The sequence below is a fragment of the Kogia breviceps genome, chromosome 1, assembly GCF_026419965.1.
Source record: "Kogia breviceps isolate mKogBre1 chromosome 1, mKogBre1 haplotype 1, whole genome shotgun sequence".
Lineage (NCBI taxonomy): Eukaryota > Metazoa > Chordata > Mammalia > Artiodactyla > Physeteridae > Kogia > Kogia breviceps.
Genome location: NC_081310.1, coordinates 201,784,922 through 201,806,486, shown reverse-complemented (window position 1 = coordinate 201,806,486; position 21,565 = coordinate 201,784,922). Strand labels below are relative to the sequence as shown.

At 57.6% G+C, this 21,565-nt stretch overlaps 2 protein-coding genes across 10 annotated transcripts; one reads left to right on the top strand and one right to left on the bottom strand.

Annotated features, from left to right (window-relative positions):
• The first annotated feature begins 70 nt into the window (after positions 1–70).
• MMP23B (matrix metallopeptidase 23B) lies at positions 71–3,928 on the top strand. Of its 6 annotated transcripts, none has more exons than XM_067019454.1 (9): positions 71–464; positions 1,515–1,743; positions 1,922–2,226; positions 2,298–2,437; positions 2,502–2,669; positions 3,064–3,228; positions 3,304–3,414; positions 3,503–3,629; positions 3,706–3,928. In XM_067019454.1, exons 2-9 carry the CDS (start codon positions 1,585–1,587, stop codon positions 3,878–3,880), a joined length of 1,350 nt encoding a protein of 449 aa, XP_066875555.1. In that variant the 5' UTR covers positions 71–464; positions 1,515–1,584; the 3' UTR covers positions 3,881–3,928. The 6 variants fall into 6 exon arrangements, with proteins under 6 accessions (XP_066875555.1, XP_066875570.1, XP_066875551.1 ...); XM_067019469.1 differs by having other exon boundaries at positions 3,546–3,629; positions 3,706–3,795; XM_067019450.1 differs by having other exon boundaries at positions 3,064–3,414.
• An 885-nt stretch (positions 3,929–4,813) lies between these two features.
• Positions 4,814–21,379, bottom strand: CDK11B (cyclin dependent kinase 11B). 4 transcript variants are annotated; one of them, XM_059064780.2, is made up of 20 exons: positions 21,280–21,379; positions 17,228–17,351; positions 16,331–16,446; positions 15,226–15,353; positions 14,101–14,239; positions 10,416–10,552; positions 9,970–10,092; positions 9,561–9,656; positions 9,321–9,482; positions 9,024–9,089; positions 8,203–8,378; positions 7,350–7,440; positions 6,818–6,939; positions 6,521–6,626; positions 6,181–6,302; positions 5,997–6,104; positions 5,806–5,922; positions 5,568–5,716; positions 5,241–5,430; positions 4,814–5,156 (listed from the first exon to the last, which is right to left on the bottom strand). In XM_059064780.2, exons 2-20 carry the CDS (start codon positions 17,336–17,338, stop codon positions 5,064–5,066), a joined length of 2,352 nt encoding a protein of 783 aa, XP_058920763.1. In that variant the 5' UTR covers positions 17,339–17,351; positions 21,280–21,379; the 3' UTR covers positions 4,814–5,063. The 4 variants fall into 4 exon arrangements, with proteins under 4 accessions (XP_058920763.1, XP_066875427.1, XP_058920772.1 ...); XM_067019326.1 differs by having other exon boundaries at positions 15,256–15,353; positions 21,280–21,373; XM_059064789.2 differs by lacking the exon at positions 21,280–21,379 and adding an exon at positions 17,109–17,155 and having other exon boundaries at positions 17,228–17,316.
• Between the last annotated feature and the right edge of the window lie 186 nt (positions 21,380–21,565).

The following is a 21,565-nucleotide window of genomic DNA, read 5'->3' as shown; positions in this document are numbered from 1 at the left end:
CCTGGGGCGGGGCCGTGGGTCCCCCACCCCGGACCATACCGACCTGGCCCCCTTCCGCCGTTGGCCCAGCGCTGGGCTCTGCGCTTCGTCGAGAGGCCCCGGCTGGCCCCTCCCGACCTGCGTGTCCTGCTCTTCTTCCCAGGACTCACGGGTCCAGAGTCCTGCCAGGATCCCGGTCTCTGGGCCAGAAAGGATGGGGCCCGGGCTCGCGGTGTCGTCCAAGAGCACTGGTTGGACCGAAACCCCGGCAGCGCCTCCTCCCTGCGCCTGGGGCGGGCTGTGGAGACGACAGACTTTGGCCAAAGCAGAACCCGGTCTCGTGGCGGGCTGTGCGGTCCTGGCTAAGCGGGGAGTTGGGCGAGGCCTCTGATTCGAGCCAGAAGCCCCGGCAGGGTTTCAGGACCACTGAGTGTGGGAGGTGGAGCACGGACCTGGGGAGTAGGGCAGAGCACAGGACGGAGAAGGTCGGTTTGTCGGCGCAAACGTTTAGCCATGGGGGCGGCGGGCACTGTCCTGGTCTGGGCCTCGCGGCCGGGCGCTTTCCAAGAACCACCGAAATGCTCCCCTGGAGCCTCAAGGCTGCCAGCCAGCCAGTTGGCGCTGACCCCGCTGGCCCGGCGCGCCAGTGTCACTGGGCTCAAGGCCTGGGTGGAGAATGGGGAGGGCCAGCCCTCCCCTCCCCTCCCCCCACCGCGCCTCCTCTGACTCGGCCCAGCCCCCACCCCGTCTCCCCTCCCCCCCGGCCGCTCCGCCCCGGCGGGAGGCCCGTCCCACCCTGGATCCCGGCTCCGCGAGCCCAGAGGCGCCCTCGCCTACATCCCGCCCGGCTCAGCTCCTCTGTCAGGCAAGACCTGAAAGCCGTCCCGTCGAGTCTTCCGCCCCCAGGACACCCGGTCCCCCAGCTTCGGCCCTGTGCGCGCTCGGCAGGCAGCGCCCTGCGCTGCCCCCCGCCTCCCCGCCCCTTGTGCACTGTCCCTGTCACCCTCCATGGGTCCTTCCACTGGCCCCTGCAGGTCCCCCTCCCTCCTGGCACCCCAAGCCTTGCTCCGCAGGCGCCTCCTTCTCCCTCTTTCTCAGCCCGGTACTCACTTGCCACGTCCCCTCCCGTCGCATCCCTCCCCTCTCGCGGGGTCCCTGTCAGCCAGCGCCTGCAGGGGACGCGTCCCGAGCTGGCCAGGATGGAGGTCCCACTGCCGGGTCTCAGCCGGTGTCCAGGGGGACTCCGTTTGGGAGAAAAGGTGCCAAGTCGGTCAACTCGCAGCGAGTTTGGGGACCCGGCTGACCAGTCCTGCCTAAGCCCGAGCCCCCGGTGTCCGTCCCTTCCCTGGCGTCCGGGGCCCTCCTCGCAACCCGCCCCCCCCGCCAAGTGACCCCGCCCAGTTGGCCCTGCCCAGGCCACCGCCACCGACCCACAGGCCGGGTCCCCGCACCCCAGGCTGGAGGTGTCGGGGGTGCTCCCGACAGCAGGCGGCCAGCTGGTTCCCTTCGGGTCAGCCGCGCGCCCTCCCCCTCAGGGCTGTAACCCGAGCCGCCGCCGCCGCGCTGCCCCGCCGCCTGAGCCCCGACAGCGAGTCCGCAGGCGCCATGGGCCGCGGGGCCTGCGTCCCCGCAGCGGCGTCGGGGGCCCACGACCGGGCCCGCCTGCTCGGAGCCGTGCTGGGCGCGCTTTGCCTCCTCCCCACGCTCGTGCTGCTGGCCCGGCTGGGGGCCCTGGGGAACCGGCCGGTGGCGAGCGCAGCGCAGGTGAGAGCGGGCGCGGGAGAGCGGGCGGGTCGGCTCCGGCTGCGCGTCCGGGCCTGAGTCGGCGAGTCCGTGTCCGTTGATGGGGGAGCGGGGGTGTGTGTGTGAAAGCATCTGCCGGCAGCTCCGCCCACTCCGACCTGGCCTGTTTTTAGTAAGGTTTTTCTTTCTGGCTAAGTAGCCCTGGCTCGGGATGGAAAACCAAAAAATGCCGAAAGACAAAAAGTCCCTCCCTGGAGAGACGTCATGGAGCGCGCGCCCTCCCGTTCTTCGAGGCCCTTTTCCTCGCAGCTTGGGGCTTGGGGACAGTCCCTGCTGCCTCCCCACGGGGCACTTGCTTCCCTCGAAGGGAGACGCTGTGCCCCCGACCGCGGGTGTGTTCGCCACCCCAAGCCTTGGCCCGCCGCACCCCCAGGCGCCCCGCAGACGCCGCTACACGCTGACCCCGACCCGGCTGCGCTGGGACCACTTCAACCTCACATACAGGTGCGACCCTGGCCCTGGAGGGGGGACCGGTGCTGCCTGGCTGCCACCCCTGACCATGACTCCCACCCCAGGATCCTCTCTTTCCCGAGGAACCTGCTCAGCCCCAGCGAGACCCGGCGGGGCCTGGCCGCCGCCTTCCGCATGTGGAGTGACGTGTCCCCCTTCAGCTTCCGCGAGGTGGCCCCTGAGCAGCCCAGCGACCTCCGCATAGGTGGGCGCCGTGCCCCCGCCCCCGCCCCGCCCCAAGGCCCCCTTTCAGTCCCGTGCTCCTGCAGGCTTCTACTCGGTCAACCACACGGACTGCCTGGTCTCCGCGACGCACCACTGCTTCGACGGCCCCACGGGCGAGCTGGCCCACGCCTTCTTCCCCCCGCACGGCGGCATCCACTTTGACGACAGCGAGTACTGGGTCCTGGGCCCCACACGCTACAGCTGGAAGAAAGGTGACGCCGGCCTGGCCTCCTGTGGGGCCCTCACACCACGGCGGGCAGCGGGAGGGCTTTGGTGGGGGGGGGTCATGGCTGGGATTTGGGATCAGGCAGGCGGGCAGGGGCAGGCTGGGAGGAGGTCGTAAGCCTGGGTTCCGGGAGCCCTGAAGCCCCCTCCCCCCACACCGCTGGAGCCCCAGCTGGAGCTGCATTCCTGGGGGCCAGCTCACCGCCTCGCCAGCCTGGAACACTGTTATCTTCCCACGGCTGCCCGAGGGAGGCTCCCAGCACTGCAGCAGCTGTTCGGGCCTCGGGGGCAAGGCCGGCGGGCGGGCGGGCAGGGGTGGTGGGGGGTGGGGGCGGCGGAGGGCTGGGCCGGGTCCCGGGAGCTGACCGGCGGGGCCCGCAGGCGTGTGGCTCACCGACCTGGTGCACGTGGCGGCCCACGAGATCGGCCACGCGCTGGGCCTGATGCACTCCCAGCACGGCCGGGCGCTCATGCACCTCAATGCCACGCTGCGTGGCTGGAAGGCGCTGTCGCAGGACGAGATGTGGGGGCTGCACCGGCTCTACGGTGAGTGCGGGGCCTGGGCGGGCGGGGCCAGGGGCCGGGGCGGGCGTGCCCTGAGGCCAGGCTGCCCCCCTACAGGCTGTCTGGACCGGCTGTTCGTGTGCGCGTCCTGGGCGCGGAGGGGTTTCTGCGACGCCCGCCAGAGGCTCATGAAGAGGCTGTGTCCCAGCAGCTGCGACTTCTGCTACGGTGAGCTTGGGTGTCAGGCACCGGCCTGCGTCTCGCCAGGGCGTCGGGTACTGATGTGGCCTCCGCCCCCCCCACCCCGTACGAGCAGAGTTCCCCTTCCCCACGGTGGCTGCCACCGCGCCGCCCCCCAGGACCAAAACCCGGCTGGTGCCCGAGGGCAGGAATGTGACCTTCCGCTGCGGCCAGAAGATCCTCCACAAGAAAGGCAAAGTGTAGTGAGTGACCCTGCCTGGGCGCCCGAAGGTGGGTGGGGGACTCGGGACCCTGCCCAGCCCTCCGCCCTCCCCGCAGCTGGTACAAGGACCAGGAGCCCCTGGAGTTCTCCTACCCCGGCTACCTGGCGCTGGGCAACGCGCACTTGAGCATCATCGCCAACGCCATCAACGAGGGCACCTACACGTGCGTGGTGCGCCGGCGGCAGCACGTGCTCAGCACCTACTCCTGGCGCGTCCGCCTGCGGAGCTGAGCGCCGCCCGCAGGGCTGAGGATGCTGATAAAGCACTTTCTCTCTCAAGTCTCCTGGCCCTTTCTTGGGAGGGTGGGCGGCCAGTCTTGGCCCACGGGGTACGGAGCCTGCAGCCAGTTCCTCGCAGGGAGGATGCCGTCCACAGAGACAGGCGGAGAGGGGCTTCTCCAGGCTGGGCCTGGAACAGTGGGTAACCCGAGGCCCAGGTGCCAGCAGCATCACCAGGGCCGGTGCGCTGAGCCAGTGGGGCTGGGGGGTCTCGCGTGGGCTCAGGGCTGGGAAGGGGGTGGGCCCTGTGGCTGCAAGGCCTCCCTGAACGGAGTGGGGTGAGAGGGGGCGGCGGGGGGTGGGCGGGAGGCTGGGGCCGGCCGCGGGAGGAACTAGCTCAGTGCAGCTGTGGGCCCCGGGCAGTGACAAGTCCCCTTCTGCCCAAGCGACACCCTGGTCCAGCCAAACCATTAGCTGGAGGACATGCGGGCTGCAGAGAGCTGAGCCCACAGAGACTGCCTTTCACCCCTCCCTCCTTGAGTGTAGGGGCTGGGGATCCCCCACACCCCGGCCCCAGGAGGCCCAGGACCCAGCACAGGACCAGCCACTTAAAGAAAGAAATGCCAGACCCTTCCTCCAAGAATATTTTACTACATCTTAAAACAAGTAACAACGTTGTACAAAACCCCCGCTGTGGCTGCGACCTCGCATGCCTGGCTCTGGGGCCCTGGCTGAGGGGCAGGAAGGTGCTGGCGCAGCAGCCTGAAGATTAAAAAGTACCAAACCCCCCACAGCTCTGTTCCCAGTCACGGCCAGCACCCGACCGGCGTGGCCACCGGTGGTCACCGTGGCTGAGTGTGTGTGTGTGTGTGTGGGGTGTATGGCCATCCTCTCCTCGCAGGGCAAGTCTGATACATCTGAAAAAACACAGCCTTTCCTCCCACGGCAAGGAAAACGTGATTTAATTCTACAAATTTACAAGCCAAGATAAAATGAAAATATGGAAAATCCCACGAGGCCAGCAGCCAGTCCTAGACTTGAGATCGCGTCCACGGCAGCGCCGTGGCAGTGGCGGCACCTGGTCAGGGCAGGACGGGGGTCTGGACCCAGACGCCGCCTCCAGTGTCTGCCACTGTCCCAGCTGGGCCGCAGCGGTCGGCGCTCCCCAAGGTGGGTCCGGGGTCAGCTCTGAGCCTCAGAACTTGAGGCTGAAGCCTGGGCCCGCGGCCGAAGCCCCCTGGTTCGTGGTTGTGAGGTGGAAGCCCGTCTCCTTCAGGTCGTCGTCACCCTGTGGGCACAGCGGCTTCGTGGGGCCCCGGCCGGGCCAACCCCGCCTCGGGGACCCCGCTCCCCCCGCCAGCCCGCCCCTCACCAGCTGGCTGTAGCCCAGGCCTCCCTCTGGGGGCCGGGGGCTGGTGCCCCGCTTCACCCTCTGCTGTTCGCTCTTGGCGGGCCACGTGGGGAACATGGAGGGGTCGATGGGGAGGGGGGTCTCGCGGAAGTACTCGTGCTTGAGGCCGTCCTCTGCGCTGACCCTCCGTCCAGGGAAGTAGGTCAGAAACCTGGGAGAACAAGGCACAAGGCACTTGGGCGGGGCGGGGCGGGGCGGGGTGGGCTGAGGGCGGGGCTCGGGGAGGGGCGGGGCGGGCTGGGGGCGGGGCGGAGGCGGGCTGAGGGCGGGGCTCAGGGAGGGGCGCACTTGTTCATGAGGTCGAAGCCCTGGTCTGAGAGCAGAGCCCCGAAGCGCTTGCGGAGGTTGTTATACGGGTACTCGGTGAAGGTCATCTTCTTGACTGCGGGGAGGTCGTTGTAGCCGGGCCAGATTTTCTCACTGGGGGTCCCCAGGTCCTAAAACAGGGTGGCGTCTCAAATAGCCGGGCCCTGCAGGGAAGGGTCACCTGGCCCGGGTGCCTGCACACGTCCCCAGGGGCACCCACCTTGAACACTTTGTTGATTTGATCGATTTCCGACTTCCCAGGGAACAGCGGCTTCTGAGTCAGCAGCTCCCCAAAGATGCAGCCAACCGACCACATGTCCACGGCCGTGGAGTACTCCTGGGGGTCAGGGTGCACTCAGGGGGCTGGCGGGTCAGCACGCCCAGGGCGGGCTCCTGCACACCCACACTCACCTTGGCGCCGAGCAGCAGCTCGGGGGCACGGTACCACAAGGTCACGACCACCGGGGTGTAGGCCTTCAGAGGGGAGCCGTACTCCCGCGCCAGGCCGAAGTCCCCCACCTGTGAGGACAGAGGGCGGGCTGTGGACGACCCCACGCCTGGGGGCCGCCCCCCCCGAGCCGCCCGCAGGGCTCACCTTGAGGATGCCAGCGTGGCTCAGCAGCAGGTTGGACGTCTTGAGGTCTCGGTGCAGGATCCAGTTGTCGTGCAGGTGCTTCACGCCACGCAGCAGCTGGATCATCAGGGTCTTCACCTCCCCTGGATGGCGACAGGTCAGCACGCGGCTGGTCCCCCAGGTCGTCATCGGCTGCCTCAGCAGCCACCAAGCTTCCCGGCACCCGGGCGCTCACACACACCCAGTGCTACAGGGTCAGAGTTCAAGTTCAGCACTCCCGCCCCCAGGCAACCTGAGCCTAGGACATCCCCAGGGGCACCTGAGCCCAGGGCCACACCAGCAGGACCGAGTCGGGCCCTACCCGGCAGGAAGGGCTGCTTCATGGTCTCCATGAGGCTCTTGAGGTCGTGCTCCACGTAGTTCATCACGATGTAGATCTTGTCCATGTTGCTGCCCACGACGATTTCCTAGAAAACAGCAGCAGGTCCCATGGCTCGGGGGTCTCAGGCCAGCCCTGCCACCGCCGGCTCTCCCAAGAGACCTGAAATCCCAGGGCCCAGACACTGGGTGACAGCAGGGACCTCCTCAGTGCGACGGCCACCGGGGTGTAGCACTTGGGGGCCCCGCGGGGCAGAGGCATGTGGGCCGGCGGCCTCACCCTGACGGTGACGATGTTGGGGTGCTGCGCCTTGAGGATGGTGTTGATCTCCCTCAGCGATGTGATCGGGAAGCCCTCCTTCTCCTTCTCCATCTTTAGCCGCTTCAGAGCCACGATTTCATCTGCAAAGAAAGCGACGGGAAGACCACCGTTGAGCAAACATTCCTCCACCCACACGTTCGTCCTGTTTCATCGCCGTTCCCCCACGATCACGGGACATGGCCGGCCGGCCTCCCCCAGGTGCTCAGGGCCTCGACTGCTGCTCTGAGGCCCCGCCAAGGGTGCACACCTGCCTGAGGCTGCAGGCAAGCAGCACAGAGCCTCATGGTCAGACCGACTTCTGGCCTCCGGAGGCACCAAGGGGCCAGCTGCTCAGGTGTGCACCCGTCAGATAAGGCAAGCTTGAGGCCCAGTACCAGGGGACGGGCGACAACCAGGATAGCAGGAAACTATACCCAGTGACCCTGACGCTGAAGGTGGCGGCGCCACGCCACCCCTTCCCTTTGGGGGACCATCCTGGGACTCGCCCCACCTGTTTTCTTGTCCTTTGCTCTGTACACCACCCCGTAAGTGCCTTCTTCGATCCTGTTCAGGCACTGGAATTCCTCCACACTCCGACATCCCTGGGAGGAAACACCAGCATGAGGGCGCGGCAGCGGGGCCACACCCCAGAGGGAAGCCCCGCCGGACGTTTTAGGATGGTCCGCAGGGCGCGTGGGCAGCGGCCCGGGAACACTCTCCTCGCTTCAGTGAGCACGTGCTCCTTTATCCAAAAACCGGCCCTGGGTAACCCCCCACCCTGCCACCTCCAGCCACCTCATTCGAAGATGAGGCTGGGACAGGAGTGGCCCTGTGCACTGCACCCCCAGCTGGCGCAGGAAACCCCCAGGGGCTGGGGCGGCACTTGGGGCTGGGCCACTGGCCTTGGGGCGCCCAGAGCACCTGAGACCGCTCACTCTCTGGAGACCTGCCCTCTCCAACCCCCTCCCTCCAGCATCGTTGTTACCGACTTTTCGCAACAGAAAACGTGTGCTGACTCATAGCACTGCCCTCCGACCCCTGCACAACGACTGGGCGAGGGGAGCAGGTGCCCACTCAGCCCAGGCCGAGGCAGAAGTGACCACAGCGCTGACCGCCCACCAGGCTGCCCGTCCCCTCCACGTGGGGCCCCTGGCGGGCGTCCTGGCTGCGGACGCAGGAACTGTCCTCCCCCCAAGACTGCTGGCCAAGGGGCCGGACCATGATCGGAGGCACGTGAGAGGCCGGTGGCCAGGCCCGCCCAGTGACAGACACCCACAGCAGGGACCCGGCTTCTGCTCTCAGCAACCAGCCCCGTCCACAAGCAGCAAAGCAGAGCCAGGCCTGGGGTGGGTAGGGCACCTGACCTGCAGGGCTGGCAGGTACTTGGGCAGCTCCTGTTTGAGCTCGATGGGTGACAGGGCTGGGGAGTCGGGCACGAAGTCCCCCTCGGTGAGGGCGCTGCTCTGGGGGGTGCCCTCGCCCACCTCCTCTTCCCCCTCTTCGCTCTCTCCAGAATCGCGGTCAAATCGTGACTCTGGAACTTCAAAAGTTCAACCCAATTACGAACCAAGAACGAGCAAGTGCAGCTACCTCACCCGTTCGGGGGGCGGTGGGGACAGCGAATGCAGGAAGAAGCCATATTGAGAGCCCCGGGGGGCCAGGCACGGGCTGCACGTCCCAACACCCTGGACAGAGGGCACCGTGTCTTGGGGCCACTGGCCGGGCTGGGACCACTGTGAACCACTGACACCGGTCGCAAGCTCCAAGGCCCGCCCAGAACTTGTGGCCACCAGCCAGAGGGCTTGGCCTGGCTGCCTGCAGAGGCCATGCAGCCCCTGGTCAGCAACGGCCCTGCGGTCGGAGTCGAGCTGGTGTTTCCCAGCCTCCCCTGGTGTCCAAGCCCAGCACCCTCAGGATGGCGCTCATTCAGCACCGTCCCTTCTAAGGGACGCCGGCCCCCACGGGCCCAAGCGGCCAAGTGCAGGGTGCTGGGGGAAGCAGCTCCCCGCGAGCCAGCTGGGTTCTGGGACGCACCAGCCAGGCACTCCCTGTAGTTCCCGGGGCACAACGTGCCTCTGAGAAAGGTTATTTCTTAGGTCGCTGCCCCGCTCACGACTCAAACGTGGGTCAGCCCCCAGGTCAGGGGCAGACGAGGAGGTGACCCACCACTCGGGGGGCCTCTCACCAACCAACACGTGGTTTTCATTCTCTCGCTCCTCCTCTTCACTCATTTCTTCTTCACTCACTTCCTCTGTAAAGGACACAGGTGTCAGCTCAGACCCTCCACAAGCAGAAGCACAGTCCACTTTAGCCGACAAGGAAGCAAGGGGCGCCCTATGTCATCGACTCAGGAGCCGCACGTAAGTCCCAGCCAGCCAGGCATTTTCAATCTGGATACATTTTTACTGCGATTTCAAATCACCCACCTGTGGCTTCTACACTTAGGGAGTTAACCCGCGGGCGGGCGGGCGGGCGTGCTCACCGGCTGACTGTCCAGACGCGTCCTCGGAGTTGCTCCCGGTCTCCTCCTCCTCCTCTTCCTCCTCCTCCTCCTCCTCCCCCTCCGACTCTTCACTGCTGCTCCCCTCCTCCTCCTCCTCCTCCTCCTCTTCCTCCTCCTCCTCGGAACCTGACCCCGATTCCGCTTCAGGAAAGAAACAGGCAGCAGTGAGCTTCGCCCCCGGGGGGCCACGGGCCTGGGTGGGGCCGGGCGAGCTGCTACCTGATGAGGACTCCGCTGAACTGGTCCTCCTCTCGCTGCCGCTGACGTCCTGCAGGTCGGACAGCAGGTCTCTCTCTTCCACTTTCTCTTCTTTTACTTATGGAACAAACCAGCGAAGGTGAGTGTGGGAAAACGTCTGAAACTAACAAGATTTGGTGGCACTTCTCGTACGAAGACTGACTTCAGTCTGTACGAGGAGCAGCTCACCCAGATACCCGGGAGGAAGACAGCTCTTCAAAGGGCCAGTGACAAACGTTTCAGCTGATAAACTGATTTCGTACACAGCCCCCCTCGCACACCATGGAAACGTTTAGCGCATCGTGATGTGAAGCAGCAGCCACTTTTTGTGCTCAGGCGCCCCTCGCCAAGACCGCCACGCGCCGGCCCAGCTACCGCTGTGCAGCCTCACCTGGCTTCCGGCTGTCCCCCAGCTCAAACCTCTCTCGAGGCGGCCGGAGTGGGCTCCGACTCCAGTGGCTGGCTTTCACCTTGTCGCCATAGTCCTCTCTCGCTGTCCGGTGATGTGCAGACACTGCGCATGAGAACAGAAAGGAGGTGGTGCCGGCGGCCCCCTTTCCCATGGCACACAGGCCCCCCCCCGCCCCCCACAGCACCGGAATGGAGGACAGGAAGCGACCAGAGGACCCAGGTGGGCTTTCCAGACTGCTATTGATCAAAAGGCAGGGGCCAGAACCCACGTCTCCAGCCTAGGCCTGCGCCCCCACCCGCCCGTGTGTGGACCCCACACAGCTGTCTGGGCCAGCCAGCCCACACACCCCAGGAGCCAAAGGGTCGCGCCGCCCCTAGCCCCGCCCCCGCCCTCTCGCCGGCCCCGCCCCCGGGCCCCGCCCCCACCTTCCCGCCTGGCCTCCCGCTCCTTGCGCCGCTCCTCGGCCCGCCGCTCGCGCTCCTTCTGCTCCCGCTGCTCCTTCTGCTGCTCCCGCATCTTGCGCTCCCGCTCTCGCTTCCTCTCCAACTGCTCGAGGCGGTCCCTGGAACCAGCACGCGCCAGATTTTCCCCCCAAAACAGGAAGTCCTCCTTTTTGCCCCCAGTGCTTTTGCTCGCGCTTATGAACTATTTCTCTGGGCTGTTCCACCCTCAAAGAGCTCTTTCAAAGCAGAACATACACGCATGTGCGTCCTGGGAACCTCGTTCCTAAAGAGTCGCACGGAAGGAAGTGCTGCTACCAGGAGGTAACAACGGCCTGGGGCAGAAACCCCACTGGCTTCAGAACATTCTGCTCGGCAGCTCTACCGCCAAGAGGCTCTCCCTCCATGCACGCAACGTAAATCCACCTCTACCAGCAGCCAAGTCTTCCTGGGCCTCCAAGGGGTGGGAGAGCCCATCTGAGGAAAGGCGGGGCAGCCACAGGCCTGAGCCGGGCGCCCTGCGGCTCCTGGGGCCACAGCTGGGTGTGGGGCCGGCGGCACCGGGCGCCAGAGTGAGCGCTCATCCATCTGTTAATGGTCAGGTCCCTACCGGGTTAAGTCCAAATACAACTTGAAAAGCGAACACGTTAAACAAAAAAGGCAGCATTATACACACAGAGATGAGAACGCAACCTGGGCCGCCGCCAGTGCTGCCCACGCAGGTGTCACCGCTGGGGGGGCCGGACCAAGGCTACTGGGCTCCACACACTACTATCCCCGAATAAAAGCAGGAGACTTCCCTGGCGGCCCAGTGGTTAGGCCTCCGCACTTCCAGTGCAGGGGGTGCGGTTTCGGTTTCATGCCGCGCAGTACGGCAAAACAAACACAAAAAGTGGAGGTATGACTTCCGTATAGAATTCAACCAGCGAGCTCAGTTTCTCTGAACACACCCCTGGAATCGGGCAACGTCACGAGGCGGCTTCAGGACCCTCCCCGCATCCACCGATCGCACCGCCCATGGCCACCCCCGCCCCCCGCCCCTGCTTCTGCCTGCCCTGCATTTCCCAGTGTTCCTTCGGCTTGCTTTGGGATGAGTTTGCTTTTTTCTGGTTTCTTTGGGTAGAAGGTTAGGTTATTGATTTGACAACTTCCTTTTCTGCTTTCTGGTTTAGCTGCTTACAGCTGAAACACTTCACTAAGCACAGCAGCAGCTGCATCCTTAGGTTGTGACACATCGTCTTTGCTCTCATCTTGATCAAAATATTTTCAGGGAATTCCCTGGCGGTCCAATGGTTAGGACTTGGCGCTTCCACTGCTGGGGTCTGGGTTTCATCCCTAGTCAGGGAACTAAGATCCTGCAAGCTTTGCATCACGACCAAAAAAAAAAACGTTCAAAATATTTTGTTTTTCCTTACAATTTTTTCTTCGGGCCATGGGTTTTTCACAAACGGGTTGTTAGATTCCCAACATGTGAGGATTTCCCCAGGTTTCGTTCTGTTGCTTTTTTTTAATTTAAATTTATTTTTGGCTGTGTTGGGTCTTCGTTGCTGCGCATGGGCTTTCTCTAGTTGTGGCGAGTGGGGCCTGCTCTTTGTTGCGGTGCGCAGGCTTCTCATTGTGGTGGCTTCTCTTGTTGCGGAGCATGGGCTCTAGGCGTGCAAGCTTCCGCAGTTGTGGCTCACAGGCTCTAGAGTGCAGGCTCAGTAGCTGTGGTGCACGGGCTTAGTTGCTCCGCAGCATGTGGGATCTTCCCGGACCAGGGCTTGAACCCGTGTCCCTTGCATTGGCAGGCTGATTCTTAACCCCTGCACCTCCAGGGAAGCCCTGTTGCTGACTTCTAATTGAATTCTTCTGTGATAAGAGGGCATACTTTGTATGGCCTCAATTCTTTTAAATTTGAGACTTGTTCCACGGCCTGGCACACGGTCTCTGTTGAAAACTCATCCCAGGAGCTCTTGGGGCAATGCATGTCCCGCGGCTGTGGCTGCAGTGCTGTGTCCACCTGCCCCCCAGCCTTTGTTCACTTGGGAAGGCCTTTATTTGCCCCTCACTTCTGAGGCTGGCTGTGCTGGATACAAAATTCCGGGCTGACCGGGTTCCTGCCTGCAGCACCCCCGTTTCCGATGAGAAGCACCTTGCTCGCTGCTGCCCTTCATGAATTTCTCACTAGCTTCCCCAGCGTGACTGTGACTTTGTACTTCTCCTACCTGGGGCTCACTGAGTTTCTCGGATGTGTAGATAAAACAGTTTTCGTCAAATTTGGGAAGTACTCAAGTCATTATTTAAAAGCCACCTACCTCTGTGCCCTCCCTTCCCTCCCACACGCCACACGCGTGCTGGTACACTGGATGCTGTCCCACAGATCTTGAGACTGAAGATCCTTTCGTCTCTGTCTTCAGAAAGCATGAAGTCTGTTGCTCCATCTTCAAGTTCCTTGCTTCCAAGGCTTCTCCAAATCTGGAAACGCTGTCTACTATGTCTTTCTTCCTTGATACGGGGTCAAACCTTCTTATGTCTTATACTGTCTCAGAACTTCTTATTGAAAACTGGACATTCTAGGTAACATATTGCAGCCACCCCGCACTTGAATTTTTCCTCCCAGTTCTTGCTGTGTAGTAAGCCGCTGGGCTAGTAACCCTGTGAACTTGTCTCCCTTGTACAATGTGGCCACTGCTGCACTTTTCCATGTGCTCCGCTTTATTTTCAAGCTTGGCTTCCTTGGGGTCACCATTGTGTCTGCACAGCTGTGAGACTGGATCACACTGGACAGAGCACAGGGCTTGGCAAACGTCTGTGTCGTGTGCCAGCAGCCAGGACACTGAAGGCTCTGCTGGCCTCACGGTGGCCTTGGACCCCAACCTCCCCGCCACATCTCTCACATTCCCTGAGTCCTGAGAACGACGGCTCTCCTCACACCTGCTGTACCTGCCCTCTGTTCGGCCCCGGCTGCTGGGAACGTCAGCACCTTCCAGCCTGCTACTTCCCTTCCGTGGAGCAGCCCAGCTCTCAAGCTCTCTCTGGAAATGACCACAGGACCCAGAGGTGGCCCTAGGATTCACACCTGGGCCACGCAGAACAGATCTGGGGTGAACAGACGCTCTCTCCTGGAACTCTAAGCCCACACAGAGGCACCTGGATACGAAGGCCCAGGAGTCTGATGTCCCAGCTTCTGGGCCATTTCAAGGCCTCTGGGATTGCCTTTGTTACTTCTTCTTTTGTTTGTCATTTGGAAGAACCAGTCTGTGTCTGCTATGACCCCAGACAACCCTATGCAACACATCCTGTTGGTCTTCCTGGACAAGGCCCCCCGGAACACAGCTGGTGCAGCGCAGGCGCTCAGCACACGCCCGCCGAGTGAGCAGATGGGGAACCGCCCACACCCCAGGCCTCCCTGCACTGACTCTGCCTCAGGACTCATGTGCAGGGACTGGGTGCCCCCACAATGGCTCCACCCAGGCTCGGGCGCAGACAGCCGCTCCCCTCCTCCAGCCGCCCGCCACCCCTCCCTCCTCTCTCTCCCTCCCCCACTGCCGTATGTCCAGCCCAGACCTTCGCTCCCCGCCTCTGGGTTGCTGCCGGGCCCCCAGCTCTGTGCAGCACCGGCACGGCTCCCTGCGGGCGTGTCTCACGGGGGGTGGGGGGGGTGCGTGTCGCAGGGCCGCCGGCTCACCTCTCCCGCCGGGAGTGCTCCCGCGCCAGCTCCCTCCTCTTCTGCCTCTCCCACTCTCGGCGGGCCTTGTCCTGCTCCTCCCGGTGCCGCTTACGGCGCTCGTGCTCTCTCTCCTTCTCCTTCACTCTGGCGTGCTTCCCTAGTGGGACACAGGATGCATCACATGAAGAAACCTCACCTCCAGAAACTCAACTTGGAAGTACCCAGTGAAGAAAAGCTACTCAGTGACTTGGAGAAACAATCATGACTTTCTGTTTTAAAAAAAAGAGGATGAAAATATAAAACTCTATGCAGGGGCTTCCCTGGTGGCGCAGTGGTTGAGAGCCTGCCTGCCGATGCAGGGGACACGGGTCCGGGAAGATCCCACATGCCGCAGAGCGGCTGGGCCCGTGAGTCGTGGCCGCTGAGCCTGCGCGTCCGGAGCCTGTGCTCCGCAACGGGAGAGGCCACAGCGGTGAGAGGCCCGCGTACCGCAAAAACAACAACAACAAAAACTCTATGCAGTAAGCCTCCAGTTAAGAAAAAAACAAAAATAATGTGATTATCACTGAACAGAACTGTGATCTCCATCTTTCTTTCTAATTTTCTGTATTAAATAAACTGTGATTAGACTGTATTAGTTTCACGATTTAAAAAGAAATCACCATTTGTAAAGGATACAGGACAAAGCTTATCTCCTTTTAGTTTCTACAACTGTCATACACCACGTTAGCCAACTGAGTTTAACAATGAGATTTACATCAGGCCCCAGGCCCAGTTTTCCCAACACCCCTAAGAAGCTCTTTAATACTGGTATGAGATAAAACCCATTATTTCAGCTTCATCAAGCATCTGTTTCTTAGTTAAAGCAATTTAGCATTGAAGACTGTGTTTTCCCTTGTTGACTTAAGACAATTTTGTAGGTAGACAAACTACCCCAGAGCAATACAATGAGGGGGAAACACATAGACGAAAACAGAGAAGGAAAACAGAGTATCTATTCAGAATGATCTACAATAAATTTATGTTTTTAGCTAAAATTTTATTTTCTTCGCTTTCAACTGTGCTCTGGAGAAGGCAGTAGATCATGAAATAGGAACAAGACCGCATCTGAACACAATACAAAAGAAAACAAATGCTCTGTACCCCCTTCTGCGGAATGACTACGATGCCTACGTTTCTCTTTTCTCTTTTCGTCTTTCCTGTGATGAGCTTTTTCTTTCCGAGACATTTGCTGGGGTGGTTTGATAGCCAAAGAATCATCTTCCTCTCCTCTGAAATAAGACACCACAGCATTACACGACGCCCGAGAAAGTAACGTGAGGAGCACTGGGGTACCGTGGAGTGTCTTCAACCCAGAGAGATGAAGGGTTCAGAACAGACGGGTGAGTCTCAACCGTCAGCTAAAAGATGATGTTCATTATGGAGCCTAAGCCCAAACTGTATATTAAATACAGATTCAGATGGAAAGTGTTAAGTGGGGAATCAATGTGAAACATGGAACAAAAAGGCCTCTCTGAGGAACCTTCAGGGATTTCATGATCTTGGTGTGGAGAAGGGTTACAGGTATATAGCAACGTATCAAACCGCACACCTGAAATCTGTGCAGTTTGTCATTTACACCGAATAAAGTTGTTAGAAAAGGTCCCACAATTTTAATCAAACTTAATGATCTCAAAAGGTCATTTAACAATATTTTCAACCGATTATATAACCAAAATCTTGGGAGAATTCACATCCTATGCCTTTTTGCCTTAATTTCTGGTTATGTTGTTTTTAACTGCTTGATGATGGACATGAGAAGAAAACGAGGAGAAAGCGCAGCACGGGACAAAACGTCAGAACACACAGGCCTCGGTAGGACCGTTTCTGCTTGAAGGCCTTGCTCCAAGTATCTTTCAGCAGCTACTTTGGTTTATTTGTAGATAATTTTAGGCAGTAATTATACAAATCATCACAAACATACAGCAGAATTCTTTAAGTGTACCATGTGAATGGTGTTCACTTCACTGCAGAATGATCACAAAGAAAGGAACCCACGCTCAGGCTTTTCCTAAGAAGAGGGGAGAGCTGGTAACTGACAACACACAAGGGTCACTTCAATCTAGAGGTTAACCTCAGGCCATGACCTCAAACTTTCAAAGTAATGCTGAGAAGGGCCGGCCGGGGCCACGGCCCTGCCACGGGGCTCAGCGTGTCTCCTCAGGTGAGTGCACCTGCAGCCGGCGGGCCCCGGCCGCAGCCCGCTCACCTGTCCTCCGTGGAGCCCTCTCTCCGGTAAGGCGAGTTCCTGATCGTTATCTCCATGCGGTGGTCCCTCAGCTCCCCCTCCTCAAGGGAGTCCCGCTTGGAGTCCCGGTCATCAGACTAAGAAGCAAGGAGAAAGGGATCTTCCTTACAGATAAGCCGATTTTTAATAAGACTCAAACCTTGCCAACATCCGAAAACAAACTTTCATACACACTTTGAGTTGACCAATGTTATAAAATATAAAAAACTTTCATTCCAATCCCGTGACATTAGAATTTCATATAACTCTCTGTAACCCAGAACCTGACAAGGGACATTAGACTCTGTGACAAGTATGTTAGCTGTTTATATTAGCCAGAACTGAGCCTTAAAGCATATTTTATACACCAAATACTTTACAGTATCTCAAAAAGTACTCATAAATATGTAAGAAAGGTCTGCTGCTAAACTTATCAGAAGAGGCATTTCTTTCAATGCCCCTTATCAAATTACTAAAGTTTTCCTATGTGATTAGGCAAACCAAGAAAGGTGTAAAACAGTAATACTAATTTCAAGGCAGCTTCCGACTATACTAAAAATACTTGGAAACAGTGTCATGAATATAATGATGAAATGAGAAAGATAAGCCCAACCGCACTAGTGATTTTAGGTTCAAAGTACTTTATTTTCCATGTAGCTGTGGTCATCTATATGCAGCTTTAGTACGTATCGATCTGCTGTCAACGTAAACTGAGTATCTGAATGTTTTTGTTAATTTTTAGAATAGATTTTGGGCTCACCTGCGACATTTGGAAGTACAAAAGAACTTCACCGAAGAAGCGTTGTTCTAATGGAAAAATGAGGGCAAAGAAATTAAATCTCCTTTAAAAAAAACACTTACTTAAAAAACATGGCTTACATTTTTTAAGCGTTTTATCTCTGCTTTCTCCTCTTGTTCCTTCCGTCGTTTCTTTTCCTGAAGAATTTCATCTAAAGTTTTCACTTTCCAAGAGTCCTTTTCATCACCCATTTGAGTTAAAACACTGCAAAAAAGACAAAGAATTCAAACTGTGTCAGGACACAGCCAACTGTGGTTTGACGCTGTTTCTGCGCACTTGTGCCTTGCCACTTCTGAGCGCTTCAGTACAAATCTTTGTTAAGAGGGATGGGCTCTGCCAGAAATAAACCCACACACCTATGGTCAATTCATCTTCGACAAAAGAGGCAAGAATATACAATAGGAAAAAGACAGTCTCTTCAGCAAGCGGTGTTGTGAAAGCTGGGCAGCTGCATGTAAATCAATGAAGTTAGAACACACCCGCACACCATACACAAAAATAAACTCAAAATGGCTTAAAGACTTAAACAGAAGACATGACACTCTACAACTCCTAGAAGAGATCACAGGCAAAACATTCTCTGACATAAAGGGCACCAGTGTTTTCTTAGGCCAGTCTCCCAAGGCAACAGAAATAAAGCGAAAATAAACAAATAGAACCTAATCAAACTTACAAGCTTTTACACAGCAAAGGAAACCATAAACAAAACGAAAAGACAACCTACGGACTGGCTGAAAACATTTGCAAATGATGTGACTGACAGAGCTTAATTTGCAAAATATACAAACAGCTCATACAATTCAACAACAAAAAAACAAACAACCCAAATGAAAAAAGGACAGAAGACCTAAATAGACATTTCTCCAAAGAAGAAAACAAATGGCCAATAGGTACATGTAAAGATGCTCAACATGGATAATTATTAGAGAAATGCAAATCAAAACTACAACAAGGTACCACCTCACACCCATCAGAATGGCCATCAATAACAAATGCTAGAGAGGGTGTGGAAAAAAGGGAAACTTACTACACTGTTAGCAGGAATGTAAGTTGGCTCAGCCACTACGCAGAACAGTATGGAGGTGCCTCAGGAAACTAAAAATAGAACTACCATATGATCCAGCAATCCCACTCCTGGGCATATATCCAGGCAAAACTATAATTAAAAAGGATACACAAACCCCCTCCCCCACGTTCATAGCAGCACTATTTACAATAGCCAAGATATGGAAGCAACCTAAATATCCATTGACAGATGAATGGATAAAGATGTGGTACATATATACAATGGACTATTACTCAGCCATAAAAAAGAATGAAGTACATTTTCAAGGATGCTGCCTGGAGAGAGCAATGTGTTACTGAGACCATTTGGACTACATATGCGAATGAATCCCGTTAAGGCCTCTATATAAACTTTCCAGATCCTGGTAGGCAGGTGTGGAGATCTACTCATCTTGACACCCAAGACAAGCCTCTATTACCTCCTATTGGTAGAACCCATGTGGGTGCCAGATGGCAAAGCGGAGACGCAGTGAGCAGCCCCGCTCCAGCACCCCAGAGTTTGGAAGGATGGGACTGGAACCGGAAGACAACTGCTCAAAGACCACCAGAGCACCCCATTAGGATGCAGAATGTTCTAGGACGCACAGAATTTATGGCTATCTTTGGGAAACCACAACTTTCAAAAGTCCACTTAATTAGAAAGACACTGCCGCTATTGCCACTGACTCCAGAGCCGTGCTGTGTTTGCTCTGATCTGCCCCAGCAACATGGGTGCCCAGGACCCTGCTTCTCAATGTCCACAGGTAGAGACTGGACAATGGCAACGTCTCTTTAATTCTGCTGCCAAAAAATCGGTTCCTGTGCCTGTAGAAATGGCAAAAATGCGGCCCCCCCCAAATGCAGTCTCTGCCTCACTTCCAGCCTTCAAGTCTCACGTATGTGTATCTGACTGAATCTAAATCACACTGAGAACCCTAGTTTCACGGGAGTCTGGGAAACACAGTATTCTGCGTTCCACTCTCTGCCTTTCAGAAAGGCAAACTAGAAGAAGGGTGAAGTGGATATTGGGCACAGGTCTACTGTTTCAATCTCGATAACGATCCTTTACCAGGTGTTTTTTGAAAGGATTAAATGTGGTAATATGTGGAAGTGCCTATTTCAGTAGCTGCATGTAATAATATGCAATAATCGGGTTCGCTTAAACCACTTATTCATAATTCAAGAATAAATTTTCCATGTCCAAATGCTATATAATTAATATTCCAAATATGAATTCACTATCAATTTGTCCATGGGTACAGTTGGAAAGGACCTCTACTTGTCTGAGATTATAACTGTGTATAGAACTCACACCTTAAATTAACTGCTGTCCAGAATGGTAGCCACGAGCCACATGTAGCTATTGAGCATTTCAACTGTGGCCAGTCTGAATTAAGCTGTGCTGTAAGTATAAAATACACACCGGATTTCAAAGAGTTTGTGTAAAAAAGGTAAACTACCTCATTAATAATTTTACACTGATTATTAAATGGTGAAATAGTAATATTTTAGCAATATTGGGTTAAATAAAATGTATTACGAAAATTTTTTAAAAAGAATGAAATAACGCCATTTGCAACAACTTGGATGGACCTAGAGATTGTCATACTAAGTAAACTAAGTCAGAAAGAGAAAGACAAATACCGTGTGATATCACTTATATGTGGCATCTAAAATATGACACAAATGGGAATTCCCTGGCGGTCCAGTAGTTAGGACTCAGCGCTTTCACTGCTGGGGACTGGGTTCAATCCCTTGTCAGGGAACTAAGATCCCAGAAGCCACGCGTGGCCAAAAAAAAGAAAGAAAAGACACAAATGAACTTATCTACAAAACAGAAACAGAGTCACATACACAGAAAACAGACTTGTGATTGTGTGGGGAGGGGGAGGACTGGGAGTTTGGGGTCAGCAGAAGCAAACTTTTATACACAGGACGGATAAACAACAAGGTCCTACTGTAGAGCACAGGGCACTATATACAATTTCCTGTGATAAACCCGTAACGGAAAAGAAGATAAAAAAGAACGTATATTCATGTATGACTGAACCACTTTGCTGTAGAGCAGAAACTACCACAACATTGTAAATCAACTATACTTCGATTTTGGAAAAACTAGAAAGAAAGATTTTTTTAAAAAAAGTGATAAGCTCCTCTGAAAAATGACCACTTGCATTCCAATCTCTCTGTTGTCATTCCTGTGCTGTCCAGGGCTAGTTCCTTCATCTCAGTTTACCATTCCATAAACGGTAAGAAAACCACCTATATGACAGCATCACTGGGGATGAAATGAGATCACCCAGGTAAAGCTCGTAGCTCAGTACCTGGCACTCACCAAGCACTGTTTTTGCCGTCAGGAGGATTTATTAGAAAGGCGACCTGGGGGATTCCCTTACGGCGCAGTGGTTAATAATCCGCCTGCCAATGCAGGGGTCACGGGTTCGAGCCCTGGTCCGGGACGATCCCACATGCCGCGGAGCAACTAAGCCTGTGCGCCACAACTACTGAGGCCGCGAGCCACAACTACTGAGCCCGTGTGCTGCAACTACTGAAGCCTGCGCGCCTAGAGACCCTGCTCCGCGACAAGAGGAAGCCACCGCAATGAGAAGACCGCGCACCGCAAAGAGTAGTAGCCCCCGCTCGCCGCAACTAGAGAAAAGCCCGCGCGCAGCAACGAAGGCCCAATACAGCCAAAATTAAATAAAATAAATTTTAAAAAACAAAAGAAAGACGACCTGGGCTGCGTGGGCCACTGGCCCATCGGACGGCTGCAGCCCCCTCACAAGATACGGGGAGGCCTGGGTGGTTGCTCCGAGGGCGCGCTCGCAGACCAGGCCGCGGGTTCCCGGTTCTTGGGGTTCAATCGCGCTAGCCCGGGGTTCGGCCCGGCAGAAGTTGGCTCGGGGAACTCCTGGGCCTGCCGCCTCCTCCACCCCAAGTTCCGCGCCGGGCGAGATGGCCGAGGAGGCGGGGAGTCTCGCCTGCCCCGGCCCACGCGCCCGAGGCCCGCAGGGATCCGAGAGTTTAGGTGAGCCGGCCGCACCCCACCCCGGCCCGGCCCGGCCCGGCCCGGCCCGCCGCCACTCACCCCTACGCCGCCGCCGCCGCCGCCGCCGCCGCCGCCGCCGCCGGACCCGGAGCCTGAGAAGAAACCGCCCGGCGCGCGCCAGGAGCGTCGTCACTTCCTGCGTCGGCGCGGGCTGATGACGACAGAGGGAGGGCCCCACCCCCCAACGGGCCCCACTCCGACCCCACCCCCAGCCGCCGACACCAGACTTGTGGAGAGTGCCGGGCGCGCGCTAGCGCGTCATTACGGGCCTCGGCGCCGACTGCTGACGACACCCGGGGTGCCGGGGCGGGGCGAATCCCTGCTG

What these genes read in the sequence shown, in the direction of transcription:
- CDK11B (XM_059064780.2), bottom strand. Translation starts at nt 17,338, where the DNA reads ATGGGTGATGAAAAGGACTCTTGGAAAGTGAAAACTTTAGATGAAATT. An exon ending in AGATAAAACGCTTAAAAAAT is followed by an intron (nt 16,447 to 17,227) that starts GTAAGCCATGTT and finishes CTTGCTTCTTAG; the next exon opens with TCTGATGACCGGGACTCCAA. An exon ending in GCCACGCTGGCATCCTCAAG is followed by an intron (nt 6,105 to 6,180) that starts GTGAGCCCTGCG and finishes CTGTCCTCACAG; the next exon opens with GTGGGGGACTTCGGCCTGGC.
- MMP23B (XM_067019450.1), top strand. Translation starts at nt 1,585, where the DNA reads ATGGGCCGCGGGGCCTGCGTCCCCGCAGCGGCGTCGGGGGCCCACGAC. An exon ending in CGGTGGCGAGCGCAGCGCAG is followed by an intron (nt 1,744 to 1,921) that starts GTGAGAGCGGGC and finishes CTGGCTAAGTAG; the next exon opens with CCCTGGCTCGGGATGGAAAA. An exon ending in GCCCAGCGACCTCCGCATAG is followed by an intron (nt 2,438 to 2,501) that starts GTGGGCGCCGTG and finishes GTGCTCCTGCAG; the next exon opens with GCTTCTACTCGGTCAACCAC.